The sequence below is a fragment of the Magallana gigas genome, chromosome 9, assembly GCF_963853765.1.
Source record: "Magallana gigas chromosome 9, xbMagGiga1.1, whole genome shotgun sequence".
Lineage (NCBI taxonomy): Eukaryota > Metazoa > Mollusca > Bivalvia > Ostreida > Ostreidae > Magallana > Magallana gigas.
Genome location: NC_088861.1, coordinates 5,627,847 through 5,649,931, shown reverse-complemented (window position 1 = coordinate 5,649,931; position 22,085 = coordinate 5,627,847). Strand labels below are relative to the sequence as shown.

The window sequence follows — 22,085 nt, the reverse complement described above, 5'->3', positions numbered from 1 at the left end:
TACGGTTCGCTGTAGAATTCACGTTATTCCTATATGAAAGCAGTAAAATTAAGACATTCAGTATAACAAAATGAATAGTGCCTGTTTGGGAGGATAACAGTTGAAATTGACACCCCTCGAAAACCATTGTCAACCTCCGCATCGCGTCGGTTGACAATGGTTTTCGAGGGGTGTCAATTTCAACTGTTACCCTCCCAAACAGACACTATTTATATAATGATAAATTCTTATCCATTGCACTAACATATGTGACAAAGGTTAAATTATATGTTAAAGAAAGATAAGGTGCTTGTCAATCCCCAACTCTTACCATTGCAATGGCGTCGCTTAAGTGTATTTCAACATGTATGCGCATGTTCTTTATTGTAAATTTCCATATCTACGTTTCTGCCGAAACAATTGGCGGCAACGCTGATTGGACATTAGCGTTGCAAAAAATTGACGAGCTGCAGAAAATCGTGAGCACACAGGACGAGCGAATATCTATCTTAGAAAAGCGGCCCACAGAAGAGTCAGCAGTCCAGAGTTTGACGGAATTGCAAAATATCGTGAAAAATCAGGGTGATAAGATCTCTCAGTTGGAAGCAAGGATCCAAGAGTTAGAGACCGTTGTAAAGGTTGAAGAAGTCATACCAGTTGAAACCCTTGGAAATGGGCAGTTATCTGAGAGAAATGGAATTTCTGTTACGTCAAATAAGACATATAGTAGAAGAGGTACTTGTCAATTTTCATATTTTTATATTTAAACTCTTCGTCATCGAAAACCAGCATTAGATATTTTTTAAAATGGTTTTTATATGTTCAGGAATGTATGAACAAGTATATATTTTGTTTTAAATTTCTTTTAAACACTTAATTAACCAATGCTCTTCAGCACATGTACATGTATGTGTAAATCACATATCTGGTTCAACTGATTTCATGAGTTATTGCATTTATTAATTTGAGAATTTGTAATGACTTCTGATAATATATGTACATGTATTTATGTAAGTTATGCTGTTCTTTAATAATAACTTGCAGAGCGACTGCTCAGTATCCAGCCAACAACAGTGCCGGTTGACACGGTCGCTTTTTACGCGTATTTATCGACCGATATTCCTGCTTCAATATCTCACCATATCATTGCCTTTGATACGGTGATAACAAACGTCGGAAACGCCTATCACCCCCACTCTGGAACATTCATTGCACCAAGGTCCGGGGTATATGTGTTCACCTGGACAATTCGACTGTATGGACATTCGTATATGAAGACTGAATTACTAGTCGATAACAATGTTGTTAACTGGATCTATTTCAACCCAAGCAATTCTGTACAAGGGAGTGTTAGTGGTACCTCTGTTGTGCATGTTGATCAGGGCGACGATGTTCTAATTAGAACGGGCTCCACTCTCCACAGTGGTAACATTGTAAGCGATTCGATTGGTAAATCATCATTTGCCGGTTGGATTTTACTTTAAAATTGCAAACAAAGAATATATATCAACTAAAATTTCATTAAAATTATTTGAGAGTTTGTTTTCTTTGAAAGATATGTACAATTCCACAAAATGCTCACAAAGGAGATTTGCAGCATTATTATTCAAAATAAAGAAAGAAAAAAAGAAGGAAAGGATGAAAAGACATCGTGTGTGAACAATACCATATCACTGCAGAGAATATGGAATATATTACTATAATGCAAAATCAAAGCTTTTTTGTGTAAATTTTTTCCATTTTTGGAAAAAAATATCAACATTGATAAATAAAAACCAAAAAAGCCTCCGTACTTTAGGCGGCAACATGCTTGATCAGAACATAAAAACTTGTAGACAAGTTGCTATTATGAACCAATTATTTGCTGTAATTTCCATTTAATAGGATGCCGAAAATTAATAGTATGATTATCGCCTACCCAAAGTTATTAATGCAGAACGTGTACATTTGGATGTTTTTATTTAATAATCAAAGTACTGAAACTACTGATTGACAGAGGGGATTAAAATAATAATCAAAGTACTGAAGTACTGACAGGAGTTGATTTTATCGATTATTATTTATCTTAAAATCAACGATAGGTAATTTTGCATGACAAGTAGTTTCTTTTCCGTATTCGAATTACGCACATTTTTATAATATGAATATTTGGGCTTTTCCGACAATTTAAAAAATTCCGGGAACACACCATATGATTCATGTTGTGTAATATTTAAAGATATAATTATTTATATCAAACTATGTATCAGTAATGAAAATATTTCTTGAAATTTGTATGGATCCAAGCAATATTTAACTCCAGTCTCGTTTAACCAGACGCTCAGTTATCTCCGTTAATCGAGAGACTCTGCTTGTCGCGATCGGAGATTTACGGAGACAGCCGAGCGCCTCAATCGCAACTTCTCGGGTGATTCCGAAAAATACCTCGAATGTATCAACAATACCGTATGTTAAAATTTTATAAAAATTATTGAGTGTCTTCCCATTAAAATTAATATCGGCTAGACAGCTTTGTGTCTCACTTCTGTGTTATATATTAAAGTAAATCATTGAATAAAATAAAGTCCAGCTCACATCTCGACAGATCGTAAAATTTGCTGTACTTAAATCAAGTTTTATAAAACAAAAAACGGTGGGGGGGGGGGGGTGTAATTTACGCTTAGGTAATACATTCAGATGTTTTTCCTAGCTCTGCCGGAAAGGCCCGAAAGGCTGCGATTGCCGAGCGTCTGGTCGAACGAGACTATATTAAACTCTTGCGTAGGAACACATACGACTACAAAAATTATCTAAATTCTTCGTACCACTTAAATCTGACTATTTTCAAAGTAATTATAAATAAGTTTTCTTGAAAAAAAAATGCTTCAGAATACATTAAATCGAATTAATCGACTAATTTCGAGAACTACGTCTTGTTAACGACGATGATTTGTGCTTAGGTCCAAACACAGTTTCACTTCCGATTTGCCAGAGTAACTGCATAGTAAAGTTGATTAACATGAACTCTAAAAAAATTGGGGGGGGGGGGGGGGGGTTTCTTTCAAATTTTAGGAGGTTGCAATATTCGTGCTCATTTATGAAAATATGCAAAAATATATATTTTTCAAAACAGAAAAATATTCGATTATAATTATTGATTCACAATATATACAAAATTTATGATAAATAATCAATAAAAACTCTTTAACAGTGAACTTTTTTATATAAAAAATTCGTTCCTACTAGGAAAACCTCTAATGTTAGGTAATGCATGCATTATCTCAATTTCTTAAAGTTGTCGTTCTTTTTCTCTTGCAGAGTGTATGATTCGATTGTAGAGAATGAACACATATATTTTTAAGCGTTTCCAAAAATTATGGACATGAAATAGATGAAACAGATCATTTTGCGCAAATGCCATTTAATGACAGTTTTCCCATAACTTACATGAATTTTTAAATAATGCTTTGTAACATTTGAAAAATCGTTTCAGACACTCTAAACGGTAAAATATTGCTAGCTCAGCCCTTTGATCAACAGCTTAGAGCATCGGATGTAAACATTTCAGCGTAAACTTTCTGCAAGGGGTGAAAAGATTACGAATTTCTACAGATTTAATATGTAGTGTAAACAGAATTTTAAAAATAGAAATTTTGAATTCCGGACAAATCTTTAACACGCAGCAAGCTTATTTTTGCAGTAAAAAGATTCAGTCTTTCAGTACATGCATATCTAAGTGTTTACAAAGATGGAAAATAACCAAGATGAGCAGAATTAGCTTTAATGTCTCTTTAAATGAAATAAATAAATTTCTTATTTACAATTACAAAATATACAATGAATAGAACTATAAATATAGCAAGTAACACAGCTACATTTTAAACTTACAGTTTTTATTCATAGAGTAAGAGTAGGTGTTGGCAATGCAGCCGATCGTTCTTGACTCAAGAACGGTCAGTCCCATTAATGTTTCGCTTTATTCAATCCAATTGTACTCCTTTCAGAGTAAAATATGAATGTGTATTTTTTGACGGAGGCTCTATGATCCTCCTCATTGCTACCGGTCAGCTTGCATGTTACGTCGATAATGAACTTGGTGGATTTGACGGACACCACCTGGCGGCAAAATACCGTCAAAATAATTGTATGCCTTGCATGTCCAAATCTCCAGAATTGGTGATCCGCCAAAAACAAAAGTCGGTCATACCTTATTAATGTACTCAATTATGTTTGTTATTTTAAATTTTCTATATGACCTTGTAAATATCGATAGACTTTACATGTAACATTTTCTAACATTTAATGGCAGTACTAGTCTGTAAATATCGCTTAACTTTTACTTTAATTATCAATTACTCAATAGATCCGTAGTAATAACAATACATGAACATATAAGTAAACTTTTCACATATACATTTAATTTTCAATTGTTGAATTATGCTCCATTAGAGTGAAACAAATTATGACAAATCCTTATCTATTGCATTGAATGTGACAAAGGTTGAGGTAAAAGTTAAAGAAAGATAAATTTCTTATCATATCCCAAATTTTTACAATGAAAATGGCGCCGCGTATGTTTATTTCAATATGTAAGAGCGTGTTCTTTATTTTTAATTTTTATATCCACGTTTCTGCCGAAAATATAAATGACAAAACGGATTGGAAATTGGCGTTGCAGAAAATTGACGATCTGCAGAAAATCGTGCGTGCACAGGACGAGCGAATCTCAATGTTAGAAAAACGACCAACATGGTCCCAATTTCAGACTGTGACCGAATTGCAAAATACTGTGAAGAAACAGGGCTATCAGATCGCTCAGCTAGAGGCAAGGATTCGAGAGTTGGAGACTGTTGTAAAGGCTGAAGATGATAACCCAGTTAAAATCTTAGGAGATGGACCGTTATCTGGGACCAATGAAATATCTGTTATGTCAGATAAGACTTATAGAAGAAGAGGTACTTTTTAAATTTTTATTTGCATATAAGACTCGTCGTCATTAAACATTTCTCGTTTCATTTTTCGATTTCAATCTTAATGTTTTGAATTTAGACAGGAATTCATGAGCAAGATTAGTATTTAGCCCCCCCCCCCCCCCCCTAAAAAAAAAAAAAAAAAAAAAAAAAAAACTCAAACAAAACCAATTAACAATTCCAATAACGACGAATTAAAAAAAAAATATACTACATTTTATGATATCGTTTGTTATTTCTTCGGCTTATTGACCTTTTAACATATAACAAACGCTCTGTAGCACTGTATGTACATCGCACGTAAGGTTTAATTCTTTCTAAGATTATTTTTGTTTTTAGAATATGAGAAACACTAACATATGAAAATATTGATTCAGATGTTATTCTTCCAGGACGATTGCTTCGTATCCAGCCAGCAACGGTACCGGTTGACACTGTCGCCTTTTACGCGTATTTCTCACCCAGTTTTCCTGCTTCAATTGCACATCGTATCCTTACATTTGACACGGTTATAACAAACGTTGGAAACGCCTATCATCCCCATTCCGGGACATTCATAGCACCAAGGTCCGGTCTCTATGTGTTTACCTGGACTATTCGACTGAGATATAACTTTTTTCACACGACTGAATTAGTTGTAAATAACATTGCTGTTAACTGAATATACTTCTATCCCAACAGCAATGTAGACGGTAGTGTCAGTGGTACCTCCGTTGTGCATGTTGATCAGGGCGACGATGTCCTGATTAGAACAAGCTCTACTCATCACAGTGGTGACATTATGAGCGATGGGAATGGTCTATCATCATTTGCGGGTTGGATTTTAATGTAAATATTAGCAAATAAAGATGTAACTTTAACGTCATTTGAATTATTCTTGGTTAGTTTTTGTTGAAAACACAATGTCAGAAGAGTATATCTGACTTAACGTAATGCTCCTACAAATTGTGCTTGAAGAGAGTGTCGTAACAAGTACACTGTACAATAAGTTGTATTACTATCAATTACTTTTTTGCAAAACTTTTAGCAATTACGTTATACGATAATCATTTTGCCAATAAAAATGGTTGGGTACATAATTTACTGAACGCTTACAAGTTGCGATAAATTATATAAATACTGTTTCGCAGATAGTGTATCCCACATAATTAACGTTGTCTATAATGTCAAAAAACTTCCCCTTCAAATCGCTGATAATTCTGCAACAATTTTAATGAGATTGTTTTTTTTATAATAATAGCGTACAAAACGAGCTCTAAGATCTACTGTGGAATCATTAAAATTTGTGGGGGCCAATTTTCGTGGATTGCTTAAATTTTACTGGTTCGTGCGAGCGTAATTTCGTGTATTCTCCTATACCCACAAAAGGAAATATGACTTTATAACTCTAATTTATTAATTCGTTGAGGATGTTAATTCATGGATGAGAGATATCCATGAATTCAACAAAAATTGAACCACCACAAAATCTAATGATTTCACAGTAGTGCGGGCGAAAAAAAGGAGGTTAATCTACAGATTTGGCAGCATCCCATTATGCTCTCTAATGCTTTCTACCGTAGTATTATGCCAAACTTTAGTTGAAATTTAACTCTTAAGTAACGGTTACTTGGGGGTTGAATAAAAAAGTTTTGAGTATCACACAAGCTATGATGAGACCCAAGATACTTTGTACATGCTTCTAGTCCTTCTTCATTTCATAGCATAGCAATACATTTCTTTTTAAAATGTCTCTAACGTTTATCTCTGAACATTAAATTTACCTTGACATTCATTTAAATAATATAAAGAAAATATCTGAATGAAAGCATCTGTCTCACATTATCAATGTTTATTTCAACGATTCTAATGTTTATAAATTGTTTTCAAAAGAAAGGCATCTGAATTGTAGATTATTGCTAAACGTTTGGTTTTATTGACGTGTTACTCCCCAATATTTGAACTCTGCATAAAGAGGTGTGTTTGTTCAAATTTCATAGCAAAGCATAACACCATACCACTCCCAATTGATCAAGTCTTCCATGTTCATTTCTGGTAGCATAGGATACTTATTTCAAAGTATAAAAATATTTTTGCAAAGCAAAAGAATTCACGCTATAGTAAAAAGTTGTAAAAAACATGCATGAAATCGTCGACGAAAACCATAATCTGTACTTGTTTAGTATATGGAATGAATTATTATTTGATTTAAATAAATTTCATTTATTTAATCAAAGATCACAGCCTGTTGCATCACTTTTAAACAATTTAACTTCATTTATTTGATTATACATTTATTTAGTATTTTGTGATTTGCTGGGGCTGGGTTCAATAACATAAAACTATATATTGCTTTGTATTATTATTATGTGTTCATCACATAAAATAATCTTATTTCAAGACTTTAAGTGGATTAATAAAATCTGCTTACATCGATATTCAGTACGTTTTTCTCACTTCCAGGTCTATTAGAACGTCTCCACCCAACAACGGTGCCGGTTGATATGGTTGCTTTTAAGCGTATCTATCATACGATATTCCCACAGCATATGCTCAACACATTATTGCCTTTGATAAGGTTGTAAAAAACGTCGGGAACACCTACATTTTACCACCCCCACTCTTGGGCATTCATTGCACTAAGGTCTGGGCTATACGTGTTCACCTGGACAATAAGACTCCTCGGAATTACTCATATTACACAACCGAGCTACTTGTCGATGGCAATGTTGTTGACTAGATATATTTTAATACGACCGGTATAGATGGTAGTGTTACTGGTAAAGCAGTTCTACAAGTAAATCAGGGAGACGATGTCCTGATAAAAACGGGTCCCCACTCCACACTGATACTATCGTAAGCAATCTGGATGGCAATTAATTTTTTTCCGGTTGGTTTTTAATGTAAATTATAAAATAAAGATGTGATTTATTTGTTCCAAATATTGGTTTGGATTGGATTTTCTTCGACATAAAATCTATCAGAGAACAAGCTACCTCAAAATGCTCACAAGAGAGTTAACAAGTGGTGCTTGAGGAGAGCCCAGGAACTCGAATACAGAACCAAAACTTTTAAATGCACATAACATTATATACTCTTATTGTATCTAAGGATTCAAATAAAAAAGGATAAAAAACGTGTCAAAGAGAATAGGAATATGTTATTTAAATTCATAATGAAAACTACGAAAAACGAATAAGGCCACATAAAAAAATATATCATAAATACGAGAAAAGATCTCGTAATTTCGAGAAGAGATCACGTTATTATAGGAGCTAATTATATTGTTATTACGAGAAAAAAGATCTCTCTGACCTGAAAAGTTGTAAATTGCTCTTATCAATTCAGATCACCATGACAAAGGTTGAATTATGTGTCTCAAAGATAAATAACTTGGTCATTTCTCCATTTCTCGTCCTTTTATGCGAGATGATGTCCCTAAAATTAATTTTGACATTTATTGGATTGTTCTTTATTATCAACTGTTCCCGTAATGTCTTTGCCAAAATGACTGAGAATATATATGGTAGCCCAGATTTGAAAAATGCAATTCAGAAAATTGATGAGCTGCAGAAAATTGTGCTTGCGCAGGACAAACGTATCTTGATGTTAGAGAGACGACCAGAAGAGTCAGAAGTCCGAACTGTGATGGAGTTCCGAAAGATCGTGAAAGAACAAAACGACCGAATTGCTCATTTAGAGGACAGGATTCAAGAGTTAGAGAATGCGATAAAAGTTGAAAAATATGCTCCGATTGAAACCTATGAATACAAACCATATTCGGACGCTGAAAGAAATGCCATTCAGTCAAATAAAAACATTTACAGAAAAGGTACAATTTAATTTTCTAAATACTGTATTATTATTTTAAATTTAGTTACTTTTTAAAATCTATACATTTTTTTTTATGTCAAATGCCAATGTTATGTAAGCTACTATTGGTTCCCAGGAGAAGGATAAAAAAAATCATTAACCCATTAAATCAGTGTAACTCTTTATTATCTTGAGAGAGAGAAAATCGTTGTCATTAGTTTTAGCTGTGCATATTGAGCAAAAGCTGCACCTTATAAAAATATTTCATCTTTCAAATGATATGAAATCTGCTGGTGTATTAAAGTTGGAAAAGTAAAATGAAAACTCAATTATACTTATATGGTACATGAAATGATTTACAACATAAGCTGATTTTTTTTTCAAATTAAAGATAAAGGGGAGAACTTCTGTTTTTCAGAGCGATTGCTAAGTATCCAACCAACAACAGTACCGGTCGACAAGGTGGCTTTTTACGCGTATTTATCATCCAGTGTACCTGATTCAGATGCTCATCGGATTATTCCCTTTGACACTGTAATAACAAATGTTGGGAACGCCTATCACCCACACATTGGTACATTAATTTCACCGAAGTCCGGTCTTTATGTATTCACCTGGACTATCAGATTGTCCGGTCATAGATACCACACAACTGAATTAGTGGTTAACAATAAAATTGTTAACGCGTTGCATTTCAATCCAAACGGTCAAATAGATGGAAGTGTTAGTAGCTCTGTCGTCGTGCATGTCGATCAGGGAGACGATGTCCTGATTAGAACCAATGCAAATTATCATAATGGGGAAGTTTTAAGCGATCCCAACGGCCGGTCATCGTTCGCCGGTTGGATTTTAATGTAAACATATACATGTACAGTCTAGGTTATTATGTAGTCATTCGATGATATGCTGTCTTCTCTGATATGAATGATAGATAATAAAAAGTGAAAATTAGCCAAATTACGCCTGTTATTTCCGCATGTTATCATGTACCTGACACAATGTTTATATTTTGAATATTCAAGCCATAAACATTTGAGCTGTTTTAAAGAATCACAAAAAACTGTGGCGAGGCAGTGGTTCTAGAGGACGTTTGTTTACAATAGATGAAAACTGGCTTTTTACTGTTTCACCTTTCTTTAACATCCTAAGAATTCTCATGTCAAAACAATTCACATCATAGCACAAAATTGTCAAAGTTATGCATGAAATGTCTTCAGTACTCGTCGTCGACGAAAATTAAGCAAAGTCGTTCTTTGACTTTTTTAAAATGTTATAAGGAATAAATTATTTTTTTTTAATTTAATTGGAGTGTTACATAAATAAACGCTCACAGCACATGGCATCACTATTTTTTAATTTTACTTCATTAATTTCATTATATTCATTTGAATTTATCTAATATTTTGGGTTGTACCTAGGTACAGAGTTCATATACTAACATAAAACTATATACTGTTTGTATTATCATATGTTCATAACATAAAAGAAACAGGCCCCGCCGTCACCAAAATTTTTTAATCACTTAACTTAGTCCTCAACTCAAATCCTCCAAGGAAAAGTGCATGAATTTGAGGTCAAAACTCAGACTTAGGGCTGAGTATTGACTTGAGGAAAGTTGGTGACGGAAGGGCCTGATTTCAAGAATTTTAACAGAATAAATGTAATATGTAATAACATCTGCTTATATCGATATTCAATACGTTCTTTTCTCACTTCTATTGAAACAACGGTGCCGGTTGACATGGTTGCTTTTTACGCCTATCTATCATACGATACTCCTGCGGCAGTTGCTCATCACATTATTGCCTTTGATAAGGTGGTAACAAACGTCGGAAACGCCTACCATAGCCACTCTGAGAAATTCATAGCACCAAAGTCGGGGCTCAATGTATTTACAATAAGACTCCTCCGCAATAATTCGTATTACACAACCGAGCTACATGTACTTGTCCTAGGTGGATATATTTTAATTTGATCGGTAAAGACGGTAGTCTTACTGGTACTGCAGTTGTACAAGTAAATCAGAGCAACAATGTCCTGATACGAACGGGCCCCCGTCTCCACAGTGGATTTATCGTAAGCTATCTGGATGATTTATATTTATTCGCCGGATGGATTTTAATTTAAATTAAATTAAAAATATGACTTATATGTGATTTTTGATGGCTTGGATTTGGTTTACTTTTTTTCATTGACACAAAGTAATCAGAATGAAACGATGCAAAACATGCACACCAAATAAGTAGCTGTGAAAAAAAGTTTTGTTAAATAATTGAAATTTCATAGTAAATATTTTGAATCAACTATACATTATTGTATGATAAGATTCAAATAAAGAAAATAAAAAGAAGGAAGATAGTGGGTCTACCTAGGTAATGTTGCCAACGTTATGACGTTCACTAAAACGATAAGAGAACGCCATATGTAGATATACATGTACATGTACATCATGATAATAATTTTAGGTGCAGATAATAACAGTTCTTAACATATCGATCAAATGCTATAAAAATGTATGAAGAATAAGTTTAATTAGATAAAAAAATGTTTACTTAAATTATATGGCTCGATCCAAAAATCCATTTTCTAGTTTGATTTTTGTTTTAATATAAATTCATGATTTGTATAAACATAACACACATTAATTGTGGAAATGCAAAGTTTTGTATATATCAAAGAAGCACATGTGCATGAATTTATACATTTGTATCTCTAAAAAAGAAAGTCTTGTATTTTTATATACTGATTACTTTTACATTAGAGATTTAACTATTTTCTCTTTATTTTTGGCCGGTAATGATGTTAGCCTTTAAAAAATTCAATACAATATTTGAAATTGTTTTAGTTGCAATCTAATTTAAAATAATTTCAGTACTTAAGACCCCTTTGTTCTATCTATCAAAAGTTTGCCAAGGAATAAACCAATAATAGTGTCCTTTTACATTTTTGCATTTTATGCGTATTTATGGTCCGATACCCCTGCTTCAGATGCTCAGCCGATTATAGTTTTTGCATTGACAAGACAATACTTAAATCATCTTCATCCTGGTACATTCATTTCTAAAATGTCTAGAGCATACTTGTTCACTTGGCAATTAGATAGTAAGGTTTATCATATCGATATCACAATACTGAACAAAAAGTAGGCAAAAAAATTTGCTAACTGGAAATAAGTTTATCAAATTAAATGATATCACAGATGTATCTGTAAAAACAAGGTGATAATGTCATAATCAAAACAATCTCAACGTTCCACAATATTGTCATCAGAAGCGATTCAATTGACAGATCACACTTTGCCTCGGAAGAATTTGAATTAAAAAAAGAAATGAAATGGCTAATTTAGATAAGATAGTATGTAACTGTATGAAGAAATTTGAATAAGAAAAGATTCGTGTATTGAGAGAAATCATGAACATACGTACAAAATCACTTAGAATTGCAATGTAAAAATAATTTGGTTTATATTTCTTTAACCTGCTAAGTTGTAACTTGCTCTTATCAATTCAGATCAGTTTGACAAAGGTGAAATTATATGTCTCTAAGATAAATAACAATGTCATTTCTCTATTTTGCGTCGTTTTATTCCCAATGGCGTCTAAAAAATTGATTTTGACATTTATTGGATTGTTCATTTCTATCAACTGTTTCCATAATGTCTTTGCCGAGGTGACTGATGCTACAGATGGTAACTTAGATTTGAAATATGCAATTCAGAAAATTGAAGAACTACAGAAAATTGTGCTTTCGCATGACAAACGTATCTCGATGTTAGAGAGACGACCCGAAGAGTCAGAAGTCCGAACAGGGATGGAGATCCGAAAGATCGTGAAAGAACAGAACGATCGAATTGCTCAGTTAGAGGCAAGGATCCAAGAGTTAGAGAGTGCGATAAAAGTTGAAAAATATACTCCGATTAAAACCTATGAATACAAACCATATTCGTATGCTGAAATAAATGCCATTCAGTCAAACAAAAACATGTACAGAAAAGGTAATATTTAGTTTTCTAAATACTGTATTATTAATAAAATTTAGTTTCTTTTGAAAATCTATACATTTTTTTTCGTCAAAAGCCAATGTTATGTAAGTTTCTATTAGTTTCTAATAGAAGGATAAACAATTCATTAAACCATTAATTAGAGTAACTCGAAATTATCTTGAGAGAAAGAACATCGTTTCATTAGTTTTAGCTATGCATGTTAAGCAAAAGCTGCAACCTATAAAAAACAAGAGATGTTTGTGAAACATTTATGCCCCCCTCCCTTGGAAACATCCACAAAGAAAATGAACAGAAACTGGAAATAACTGGTATTTTTCTAAGTTCAAGGGCCATAACTCTGTCGAAAATTGCTCTATCATACCCAAAATCAAACTTGACCTAGAAATTATTAAGATAGATCTGTATATCAAATTTCATATCCATATGTGCACCCTCTGCGAAGAAAATGAACAGAAAATGCAAATAACTGGAATTTTTCTATGTCCAAGAGACATAACTCTGTCGAAAATTGCTCGAGCGTACCCAATATCGAACTTGACCTAGATATTATCATGATAAACCTGTATACCAAATTTAATTTCAATATGTTTATCCTCTGCTAAGAAAATGAGCAGAAACTGCAAATAACTGGAATTTTTCTTCGTTCAAGGGCCATAACTCTATCGAAAATTGCTCGGTTGTACCTAATATCGAACTTGACCTAGATATTATCATGATAAAGCTGTATACCAATTTTAATTTCAATATGTTTATCCTCTGCGAAGAAAATGAGCAGAAACTGCAAAAAACTAGAATTTTTCTACGTCTAATGACCATAACTCTATCGAAAATTGCTCGATTGTACCTAATATCGAACTTGACCTAGATATTATCATGATAAACCTGTATAACAAATTTCATTTCAATATGTTAATCCTCTGCGAAGAAAATGAGCGGAAACTGCAAATAACTTGAATTTTTCTACGTCCAAGGGCCATAACTCTGTCGAAAATTGCTCAATCGTACCCAATATCGAACTTCACCTAGATATTATCACGATAAACCTATATACCAAATTTCATTTCAATATGTTCATCCTCTGCGAAGAAAATGAACGGAAACTGTTGGTGGACCGACAGACCGACCGACAGACCGATCAACAGACCGACAGACAGCAGCAAAGCAATATGCCCTCCCTTCTTCGAAGGGGGGCATATAAATTCATCTATCATATGATATGAATTATGCTGCTATAGTAAAGTTGGAAAAGTAAAATTCAAACTCAATTATACTCATATGATACATAAAATAATTTACACCTTAAGCTTTTCTAAAATTAAGAATAAAAGGGAGAACATCTGTTTTTCAGAGCGATTGCTAAGTATCCAACCAATAACAGTGCCGGTCGACAAGGTGGCCTTTTACGCATATTTATCATCCAATGTACCTGATTCAGATGCTCATCGGATTATTGCCTTTGACACTGTAATAACAAATGTTGGGAACGCCTATCACCCACACATGGGTACATTAATTTCACCGAAGTCCGGTCTTTATGTTTTCACCTGGACTATCAGATTGGCCGGTCAAAGATATCACACAACTGAATTAGTGTGTTAACGCGTTGCATTTTAATCCCAACGGTCAAATAGCTGGAAGTGTCATTAGCTCTGTCGTCGTGCATGTTGATCAGGGTGACGATGTCCTGATTAGAACCAATGCAAATTATCATAATGGGGAAGTTTTAAGCGATCCCGACGGCCGGTCATCGTTCGCCGGTTGGATTCTAATGTAACCAAATACAGACCAGGCTGTTATGTAGTCAATCGATGATATGTTGTCTTGTCAGATATAAATGATATATGATAAAAAGAGAAAATAAGCTAATTTACGTCTGTCATTTTCGCATGTGACCATGTACCTGACATAATGTATATCTTTCGAATATTCAAGCCATAAACATTTGATCTGTTTTATAGAATCACCAAAAATTGTGGCGAGGCAGTGGTACTAGAGGACGTTTGTTTACAGTAGATGAAAACTGGCTTTTTACTGTTTCACCATTCTTTAACATCCTGAGAATTCTCATAGCATAGCAAAACAATTCACATCATAGCACATAGTTGTAAAATTTATGCATGAAATGAATACATATGTTCCCAATACTCGTCGTCGACGAAATTTAAGCATAGTCGTTAAAATGTTATAAGGAATAAATTTTTTTTATTTTATTGGAGTGTTACATTAATAAACGCTTACAGCCCATTGCATCACTTTTATTTAATTTCACTTCATTAATTTTATTATATACATTTGTATTTGTCTAATATTTTTGGTTTTACCTAGGGACAGGGTTCATACTAACATGAAACTCTATACTCCTTTGTATTATTATATGTTCATAACATAAAAAGAAACAGGCCCCGACGTCACCAAAATTTTTTAATCACTTAACTTAGTCCTCAACTCAAATCCTTAAAGGAAAGTGCATGAATTTGATGTCAAAACTCAGACTTAAGGCTGAGTATTGACTTGAGGAAAGTTGGTGACTGAAGGGCATGGTTTCAAGAATTTTAACAGAATAAATGTAATATGTAATAACATCTTCTTATATCGATTTTCAGTACGTTCTTTTCTCACTTCTATTGAAACAACGGTGCTGGTTGACATGGTTGCTTTTTACGCCTATCTATCATACGATACTCCTGCGGCAGTTGCTCATCACATTATTGCCTTTGATAAGGTGGTAACAAACGTCGGAAACGCCTACCATAGCCACTCTGAGAAATTCATAGCACCAAAGTCGGGGCTCAATGTATTTACAATAAGACTCCTCCGCAATAATTCGTATTACACAACCGAGCTACATGTACTTGTCCTAGGTGGATATATTTTAATTTGATCGGTAAAGACGGTAGTCTTACTGGTACTGCAGTTGTACAAGTAAATCAGAGCAACAATGTCCTGATACGAACGGGCCCCCGTCTCCACAGTGGATTTATCGTAAGCTATCTGGATGATTTATATTTATTCGCCGGATGGATTTTAATTTAAGTTAAAGTAAAAATATGACCTATGTGAGATTTTTGTTGGCCTGGATTTGGTTTACCTTTTTCATTGACAGAAAAGTTATCAGAATTAAACGATGCAAAACAGGCACACCAAAGAAGAGTTCTGTTAAATAATTCAAATTTCATAGTAAATATTTTGAATCAACTATGCATTATTGTATGTTATGACTCAAATAAAGAAAGAAAAAAGAGGAAGATAGTGTGTCTACCTAGGTAATGTTGCCAATATATAAACGTTATGACGTTCACTAAAACGATAAGAAAATGATATATGTAGAATGATATACATGTACATGTACATGATGATAATAGTTTTAGGTTCAGATATTAACAGTGAGTTCTTAACACATTGATCAAATGCTATAAAAATGTATGAAGAATAATTTAAATCAGATAAAAATGTTTACTTAAATAATATGGCTCGATCAAAAAATATATTTTTCTAGTATGATTTTTGTTTTAATATAAATTCACGACTTGTATAAACATAACACACATCAAGTGTGGAAAACAAGTTTTTTTTTATAAATCAAAGAAGCACATGTGCATGAAGATATACATTTGTATCTCTAAAAAGAAAGGTTTGTATTCTAATAGACTAATAACTATTAGAGATTAAACAATTTTCTCTTTAATTATTTTTGGCCGGTAATGATGTTTGCCTTTAAAAATTCAATACAATATTTGAAATTGTTTTAGTTGCGATCTTATTTAAAATAATTTTAGTACTTAAGACCCCTTTATTTTTTCTATCAAAATTTGCCCCGGAATAAACCAATAATAGTGTCCATTTGCATTTTTGCATTTTATGCGTATTTATGGTCCAATACCCCTGCTTCAGATGCTCAACGGATTATAGCTTTTGCATTGACAAGACAATACTTAAATCATCTTCATCCTGGTACATTCATTTCTAAAATGTCTAGAGCATACTTGTTCACTTGGCAATTAGATGGTAAGGTTTATCATATCACAATACTGAACAAAAAGTAGGCAAAACAATTTTCTAACTGGAAATAAGTTTATCAAATTAAATGATATCACAGATGTATCTGTAAAATCAAGGTGATAATGTCATAATCAAAACAATCTCAACGTTCCACAATATTGTCATCAGAAGCGATTCAATTGCATTGGCAGATCACTCTTTGCCTGGGAAGAATTTGAATTAAAAAAAATGAAATGGCTAATTTAGATAAGATAGTATGTAACTGTATGAAGAAATTTGAATAAGAAAAGATTCGTGTATTGAGAGAAATCATGGACCTTTAATCAAACATAAATACAAAATCACTTAGAATTGCAATGTAAAAATAATTTGGTTTATATTTCTTTAACCTGCTTAGTTGTAACTTGCTCTTATCAATTCAGATCAGTTTGACAAAGGTGAAATTATATGTCTCTAAGATAAATAACATAGTCATTTCTCTATTTTGCGTCGTTTTATTCGCAATGGCGTCTCAAAATTTAATTTTGACATCTATTGGATTGTTCATTTCTATCAACTGTTCCCGTAATGTCTTTGCCGAGGTGACTGATGCTACAGATGGTAACTTAGATTTGAAATATGCAATTCAGAAAATTGAAGAACTACAGAAAATTGTGCTTGCGCAGGACAAACGAATATCAATGTTAGAGAGACGACCCGAAGAGTCAGAAGTGCGAACAGAAATCGATTTCCGAAAGATCGTGAAAGAACAGAACGATCGAATTGCTCAATTAGAGGCAAGGATCCAAGAGTTAGAGAGTGCTAAAGAAGTTGAAGAATATGCTCCGATTGAAACCAAAGAATACGAAATATATTCCGATTCCAAAGGTTATCCCATTCGGTCTTATAGAAACATAGACAGGGAAGGTAATACATTTCTATTTCTGAGTATTGTCGATTTTAAAACTGTGGTTTAAAATATCTAAATTATAGTAATCCTCAAGTCCAAAAATTAGAATGCATTCTATTTGCTCTTTGAAGTCGGATTAATGACATCAAAATCCACTTATTCACGTAATTATGTGTTACCTATAAAGAACGCACATCTTAACATTGATTAAGGTAATTACAGCAGATCTAATATAAACTGAATAAGGTGTTAACGTCTGTCATGCTGCTATAGTAATTAAAGTTGGTGAAACGAATTTTAACTCTATTCGTTCTCATAATTGTAAGATGCATGAAACAATTTACACTTTAAGCTTCATTCATCAGATTGATATAAACGGGAAAACAACTCTTTTCAGAACGATTGCTGAGCATCCAACCAACAACAGTGCCTTTGGACAGCGTGGCTTTTTACGCGTATTTATCGACCAATATACCTGCTTCAGTTGCCCATCGAATCATTGCCTTTGATACAGTGATTACAAATGTCGGCAACGCCTACCATCCTCATATGGGCACATTTATCGCACCAAAGTCTGGTCTATATGTGTTTACCTGGACAATAAGGTTGTACGGTCAATCATATCATACAACTGAACTTGTTGTTAACAATAACATCGTTAACGCGTTGTATTTCAATCCTAACGGTCAGATGGACGGAAGTGTTAGTAGCACTGCTGTTGTAAATGTCAATCAAGGCGATGACGTACTGATACGAACCAGTTCAGATTATCACAATGGTGAGATCAAGAGCTACCCAAACGGAAGGTCATCGTTCGCCGGTTGGAGATTGATGTAGAAAAATATGCTTTGTGTAATAAATGCCTGTATCTGTTATTTCTAAGCGTTTTTGTTTGCTAGCTTCTTAATAGATACAAGGCTGATAATCGTTTAAATTTCGGATTAACGATTTATAGAAGCCTTCTGATTGACTACCTGAGTCGAATTTTAAGAGACCCACTCAAAACATGTTCATCTTAAAAGACTTCATGCTCCCAAAAATCTTCCTATAGTTATAACGCAATTAAACTTTGATAATTAATCACTTAATAAATTTGAGCTTGATAATTTTTTTTTGGTCATCAAATTTCATTTGTTATGTAGATGCACAACGTTGGCACTTCAGAAAATTTAGATATTACATGCATGTTAAATGTTATGAATATTAGTTTATCTTGTTAAATCTACTTGATTTAAACATCTGAATATATTATATTACTCAAGTGATTTGTTGTTCCTTTAGATATAATCAATTCATTTCATTATCTTTGCGGATAAGATATCTTGTGGTTAGTAAAGAATAGTCGAAATAATATTTGATCTTTTTGCTGCAACGTACAGCATATAATCACAATTTAACTGTTTCTTGCAACTTCAGCTCTCCCTTTTGTATTAAATTAAAATATTTCTATTCAGCATTTATTTGTTTATAATATATTTCTCTTTATTCAAGTCAGAAATCTTGAATGATATTTCGTAAGGAATGCTAGAGTTTCATAGTTATCAAAACGTTGTTAAACAATTCTCCCTTTTGATAGAGGCTGGAATGATCAACCACGTACCTGTCTGGTATTCTTTCTTCTTGCTACAAGAATATGACTATCCCTTATCAATATCAAGAATAGTGACAAAGGTTAAAGTATACAATCATGACAGACGAGTTTTATTTATTGCTTTTCCGAGAACAAAATCTATATCTTGAATTCAGGTCGCATGCTTAATAAACGTTTCGTAATAAGGGCATGTTAGTCGGTAGCATTATGGTTTTAAAAAAAACTGTAGATGGTTGAGTTAGTTACTTAGTATCAACAAGATTGTTTGTATCTAATCATGTGTTTCATTCCGAAAATTATTGCATTTTTTTAATTTCACTTGGAGAGATTATACAGTAACATAATAATGATTTTTATCAATATTAAGTACATTGTTCTTTCACTTCCAAAAACTATTCAACTTCACTACATGTAATGGTCTGCTGGAAACACGGGCCTTACTCTTCCCATGAGATATCATTGGCAAATGGGATTGCAAATCATCGTTAATTGGTTTTAACGTATATTACCATATTAAAATATAACTGTAATATCATAACATATATGCATATGTAAATGGGTGTTAAATAAGGAAGTTTTATTTAACAACAAAATTATATAAATACAATATCTCAAATGCAGATAGCACTCAGACAGATAGCAGAAACTAAATGGCTTAATTGTGTTTAGGATTGTGTCGAAATTTTATGATAAACAAAGCGATATGATAATCTGTACACAAGGAAGTGATTAACAAAGAAAAGAAATAAAAATGTGTTATTAAATTTAATTTTAATGATTTTTCTTCGGCAAAATTATAAAATGTACGCACAATTTATAAGAGTTTAATCTCTAAATTTGTGCAAAAATATGTAAATTAAATATAGAGTGTACAAAATATTATAACTTTGTATATTCGTAAGTATGAATCATTATGTTAAAACAATCTGGATATTGTTGATCAGGATTTCGAATTACACTGTGTTTAATAGTTCAATAAGTTAGGTATAATCAGGAGTTTTTGGTACTCTTACTTCTATTTAAAGGCAGATTATATCAATCGGGACCAAACGTTTTTATAAGTGCATAATAATTGCTGTTACAAGGGCTTAATAGTTATTCCGACTTATCAAACTTGACCTAGATACTAGTTGGGTTAAAACAATTTTGATTTATTTTGTTTCTGGACATATCATAGAGCATGTGGCGGACAAGGTTCATTGGATATCATTAACAAATGTTATAAACGTTGTATAAATGTGAATTTAAAATGAAAACAAAAGCTTAATTTACAGAACAACGAAGAGTGTTTCCTACATATGGTGACGGAGGTGGAGTACTCGAAGCTAATTAAGTTTGACAGTATCTATTATTTTAGCGTTATGCATAACAAATTTTTATGTCGCAAATATTAATACAATTGGTATCTGATTTATGAGACATTATGCCCGGACTGATTTCGTCGACGTATATATGTAATAATATTTAAAATATCTCAAATGTACTTTTTTTTATCATCCCAGATTCTTTATCTAAAACACACGTATACCTATTTCTACATAAAATGTCGGACTCCATAAGTAAGATATGTATTTTAATCTCGAGGTCGTTTCATCAAGTTGCACATTTCTGAGAAATTCTTATCAATTCCAATAATCGCAACAATTTTTAGTATAAATGTACAAGGTAGGTACAAGTTCAGGCAGATCTGATTTAATCATTGTTGGACGTGCAATGGCGTGGTTAATATCAACATCAACATTTGTTTGCTTTATCTTAAATTTTTCAATCAATGTCTCTGCAGAGATAACGGACAATTTGTTTTATAATCCTGATTTAAATATGGCGATGCAGAAAATTGAAGAGTTGCATACTATATTCCGTAAGCAGGAGGAACATATATTAACGCTAGAGCAAAGATCCATAGAATCACAAAACACCGCGAAAAAACAAATGTACAGGCTCAAAATGATGCATCAGAAACTACTGAAAAAGGGTTGTCATCTGGAACTCAACTGCTCAATCCTCTGAAGAGTTTTATTAAAAGAGGTATTTTTTTATCTTAGTGTACTGTTATATTTTTCATGTTTTTGATAGTTCATGGTATCCTATCAGTAATGCGCAGGCTTCTTAAATAATGCTACAGTGTAGCGACTGTCATTCATGGTTGCTATAAAATAGTTGTGATTAACATTACATGTAAAAGAACGTAGTTCAGGTTCAATTGAAGAGAATGAATTCAAAAGTTTGAAAAACATCAATGGATATTAAAAGTCCATATAAATAAAATTAATATTTTGAATTCTTAAGGTGGAATGTCCCTCTGATTACAGTGATAACTTCTGTAGAAAATAATCTTACTTTGTTTCTTTTATCTCACAATTATTAAGGCTTATAGCAACAAGGGAGGCCGTGCTGGGTCCCAATTTATGTTTAAAGGCGATATTTATTTAAATTCAAATATAGAAATTGAACGGAACAAACGAAACTCAAACTTTTAGCAGGGGGGGGGGGGGCAGAAAAGTTAGGAAAGCTTTTACAAAAAATTGCAAGAAGCGAATCATACATGGATTGATAAAATTTTTACGAAGCAATTTCTCCATGTTTACCCCTTTTCCCTGATGAATTAATTTTAAACATATAAATTTTGATGTACTCCTTCAGTACATAAATTTAATTGTTATCTAATTTATGTGATATTATGCCCGGACTTGTCTGGTCGACATATATCTATGATATGCAATGATATTTGAAATGTCTCAAATGTACTTCTTCATTTATTTTTTCATCACTGATTCTTTAACTAAAAATACATGTTTACATATTTCCACCGAAAATATATCTATCAGTAAGAAAAATAAGTAGGCATCTGTAGTTTTGTATTGTTATGAATTTCCACATTCC

General features: G+C 32.9%; 1 protein-coding gene across 1 annotated transcript; it reads left to right on the top strand.

The window, feature by feature from the left end:
• The first annotated feature begins 17,158 nt into the window (after nt 1-17,158).
• On the top strand, nt 17,159-18,451 carry LOC105319016 (complement C1q-like protein 2). The gene is made up of 2 exons (XM_066072018.1): nt 17,159-17,628; nt 18,009-18,451. The coding sequence occupies exons 1-2, from the start codon at nt 17,226-17,228 to the stop codon at nt 18,446-18,448; spliced, it is 843 nt and encodes a 280-aa protein (XP_065928090.1). The 5' UTR covers nt 17,159-17,225; the 3' UTR covers nt 18,449-18,451.
• The last annotated feature ends 3,634 nt before the right edge of the window (nt 18,452-22,085 follow it).